Here is a 3414-nt window from a genome sequence, read left to right on the forward strand (position 1 = left end):
GGGAGGACCAGCAGCCCAGGGCTGAGTGCGCAGAGCAACCCAAGAAGGGGCCTCTGGGCCAACCAGCCCCTGTCCCACCTGGGAAGGCCAGCCTTGGTTGGTGGAAGCGGTGCTACTGCTCTCCCCTTGGTTTCAGATACGACAACATGGCCGAGCTGTTCGCTGTGGTGAAGACTATGCAAGCCCTGGAGAAGGCCTACATCAAGGACTGTGTCAACCCCAATGAGTAAGTGTGTGAAGGCCTCACGGCAAGTATAATAGAAAGACACGAGTTGGGTGGGATCTTGGAGGTCCTCTAGTCCAACCCCCTCTCAAGCAGGGGACCCTGTACCATTATATGTACGGAGGAGGAAGGAAAATGGAGAGAACAGGCCTGTTGCCCAGAGAAAAACCTCCTGAAATGAAGGACCAGGTGGTGATCCTGTCCGGTCTCCTCAGATGCTTCTAGAGATCGGGGTGGGATCTGATAGGAGAGCCCAGTCTTTCCCGGGGGACACTCACCGAAGGACTCAGAGCAATTAAGAGACAGCGCAAATTAACCCCCTTCTTTGATGGATCATTAGACTTCCAGCAGCCTGGAGGTATTCTTGTCAGCCTGCTCCATCTGTGGCAAGGCAGGCAGTCCTTGACTTACGGCCACAATTGAGCCCAATGTTTCTGTTGCTAAGCGAGACATTTGTTAAGTGACTTTTGCCCCAATTGACTTTTCCTGCCACAGTTCTTAAATGAATCACCGCAGTTGTTAAGTTAACCATACGGTCGTTAAGTGAATCCCCCATTGACTTTGCTTGTCAGAAGGTCACAGAAGGGGATCACGGGACCCCGTCATAAGTACGACCCCGTTGCCATTTTGATCAGGTGACCGCGGGGAATGCTATGAGGGTTGGAAGTGTGAAAAATGGGGATAAATTGTAATTTCAAACGGTCGCTAAACAAACGGTTGTAAGTCAAGGACTACTTCTACAAACTTAGTTCTCACCAGCCACTGCCCAGGAGGGACAAGACTACACATACAAATAAATATTTTAAATATTTTGTTACTGTTTTAACTGGCTGTATTTTTAAAGGGATTTTATGTTTTTTAAACTTTAATTGGGAGCTGCCCAAAATTGGCTGAAAGGTGGGCGGCCATAATCAGTGTTTTAAATAAAAGACCCCTCCTTTTTGCTGAAGGGGGCACGATGGCTCAGCAGTTAAAGCTGCCAGCCTGGGTTCGAGACCCGAGCACCATGCACTGGGCTGAGTTCCCCTTACTTGCCTCAGTTCCTGCCCACCTAGCAGTTCTAAAGGATGCAAATGCGAGCAGATAAATAGGTACCACTAGCACATGGGTCGGCAACCCACGGCTCCGGAGCCACATGTGGCTCTTTAAGCCTTCTCCTGCGGCTGCCAGTCCTCCGCCATTTGCAGAGAGAGACACACAGGCACTTGCGCTTCCCTTCTCTCTCTCTCTCTCTCTCTGTGTGTGTGTGTGAAAGAGACTGGCCTCACGCTGTTCTCCGACAAGCTTATTGGGCGGGGCTCCTTTGCTGTGTCTACACAGAAAGCAGCAGCGCTCTCTCTCACACCCACACATACACACACTCTCACACACACACACACTGAGTGGGGGAAGAGGATTGGCAGACCAAGGTCAGGAGAGAGCCAGCCCAATAAGAATGTCAGCTTGTCGGAGAACAGCGTGAAGCCAGTTTGCCAGGTGAGCAGAAGATCGGAGACGGGGGGGGGGGGGGAGAGAACATGCACAGTAGCTTCTATTTCTTTTTAATTAAACTCTTCAGTCAAGCTCCTGCCCTCTGGCGTGCGTGCACGCACGGGTTTTGCGGCTCCCATTGTTTTTTTTCCCTGTGGGAAACGGGTCCAAGTGGCTCTTTGAGTGTTTAAGGTTGCCGACCCCTGCACTAGCAGTTCTAAAGCATGCAAATGCAAGCAGATAAATAGGTACCACTACCGTTTTTCTCCAAAATTAAGACCCGGTCTTAGTTGACCATCATTGACCACATGACCATCGAAATTGTCTTTGGACAACGGTTGGCCAAGAAACACAGATAAGCACGCACGCACGCACACACCAGAGTCGGACATGGGTGGACGGGGAAGTCTTGACCTCCCCCCCCATTGCTGCTCACTTTGTGCCCCTCCCTTCCTGGCAGGTACACAGCCGCCTGTTCTCGCCTCCTGGTCCAGTACAAGGCCGCCTTCAAGCAGGTGCAAGGGCTGGAGATCAACTCCATCGATGACTTTTGCCGCAGGTTTCGAGTAAGAGATCAAATGGGGGGGTGTTGCATGAAAGAGCGCCTGTGCTCCGCCCAGTGACGGAGGGAGGGGGGCCAGGCCTGTTCAGGGGAAGTGGGGGGGGAATCTCTCTGAGAAGCAGCCCCTCTTTCCCTTCCCAGCTCGACTGCCCGCTGGCCATGGAGAGGATCAAGGAGGACCGGCCCATCACCATCAAGGACGACAAGGGCAACCTCAACCGTTGCATCGCGGACATCGTCTCGGTAGGTGTTGGGGGGGAGACCCCGGGGGGGCATTCTTCGTAGGATGCATCCGGCCAGGTGCCTGACCGGGGCGGCTTTCTCTCTCCCTCTCTTCTCTCTCCCAGCTCTTTATCACCGTGATGGACAAGCTGCGCTTGGAAATCCGGGCCATGGATGAGGTGAGCAAAGCGAGGTGGGGTCCTCGTCCCCCCAATCGACTCTGGGGGGAATAGCCTGAGCCTCCCCCCCCCCCGGCTGCTCCCTGGCCCTCAAGCCACAACGTTCAGGGAGGGGGTTGCGAAAAGGGTTACCTCTGCCCGTGTACAAGCAGGGTCTGTGCCCCGTTCCTCCAAATCCAATAATTCCCTTCTTTCCATCCTTCCCTCACTTTCCCTTTCCTCTCCCTCCCTTTTCCTTCCTTCCCTTCTTTCCTCACTTCCCTTCCTGCCTCCTTCCTTCCATCCTTCCTTCTGCACTTTTCCCTTCCTTCCTCTCCCTCCGACTTTTCCCTTCCTTCCTCCCTCCCCTTTTCCTTCCTTCTTCCCTTCCTCCCTCCTTTTTCCCTTCCTCTCCCTCCGACTTTTTCCTTCCTTTCCTCCCTCCCTCCTTCCTTCCTTTCCTTTCTTCCTTCTGCACTTTACCCTTCCTTCCTCTCCGACTTTTTCCTTCCTTTTCTCCCTTTTCCTTCCTTCCCTTCCTTCCTTTGCTCCCTTCCCTTCCTGCCTCTTTCCTTTCTTCCATCCTTCCTTCTGCACTTTACCCTTCCTTCCTCTCCCTCCGACTTTTCCCTTCCTTCCTCTCCCAGACTTTTTCCTTCCTTCCTTCCTTTCCTTTCTTCCTTCTGCACTTTTCCCTTCCTTCCTCTCCGACTTTTTCCTTCCTTTTCTCCCTTTTCCTTCCTTCCCTTCCTTTGCTCACTTCCCTTCCTTCTGCACTT

The 3414-nt window shown here is 53.0% G+C and overlaps 1 protein-coding gene across 1 annotated transcript in view; it reads left to right on the forward strand.

Annotated features, from left to right (window-relative positions):
• Positions 1 to 136: 136 nt before the first annotated feature.
• Positions 137 to 3414, forward strand: part of LOC107301391 (vacuolar protein sorting-associated protein 28 homolog) — a gene marked incomplete at its 5' end in the record, with an annotated part of 19697 nt that continues 16419 nt past the window's right edge. The window contains 4 exons of the mRNA XM_015830623.1: positions 137 to 226; positions 2154 to 2259; positions 2397 to 2498; positions 2603 to 2656. Of these exons, the coding sequence (XP_015686109.1) occupies positions 137 to 226; positions 2154 to 2259; positions 2397 to 2498; positions 2603 to 2656 (352 nt within the window). The remainder of the gene's footprint in view (positions 227 to 2153; positions 2260 to 2396; positions 2499 to 2602; positions 2657 to 3414) is intronic.

Source organism: Protobothrops mucrosquamatus, unplaced genomic scaffold, assembly GCF_001527695.2.
Source record: "Protobothrops mucrosquamatus isolate PMUCROS unplaced genomic scaffold, P.Mucros_1.0 scaffold12192, whole genome shotgun sequence".
Classification (NCBI taxonomy): Eukaryota; Metazoa; Chordata; class Lepidosauria; order Squamata; family Viperidae; genus Protobothrops; species Protobothrops mucrosquamatus.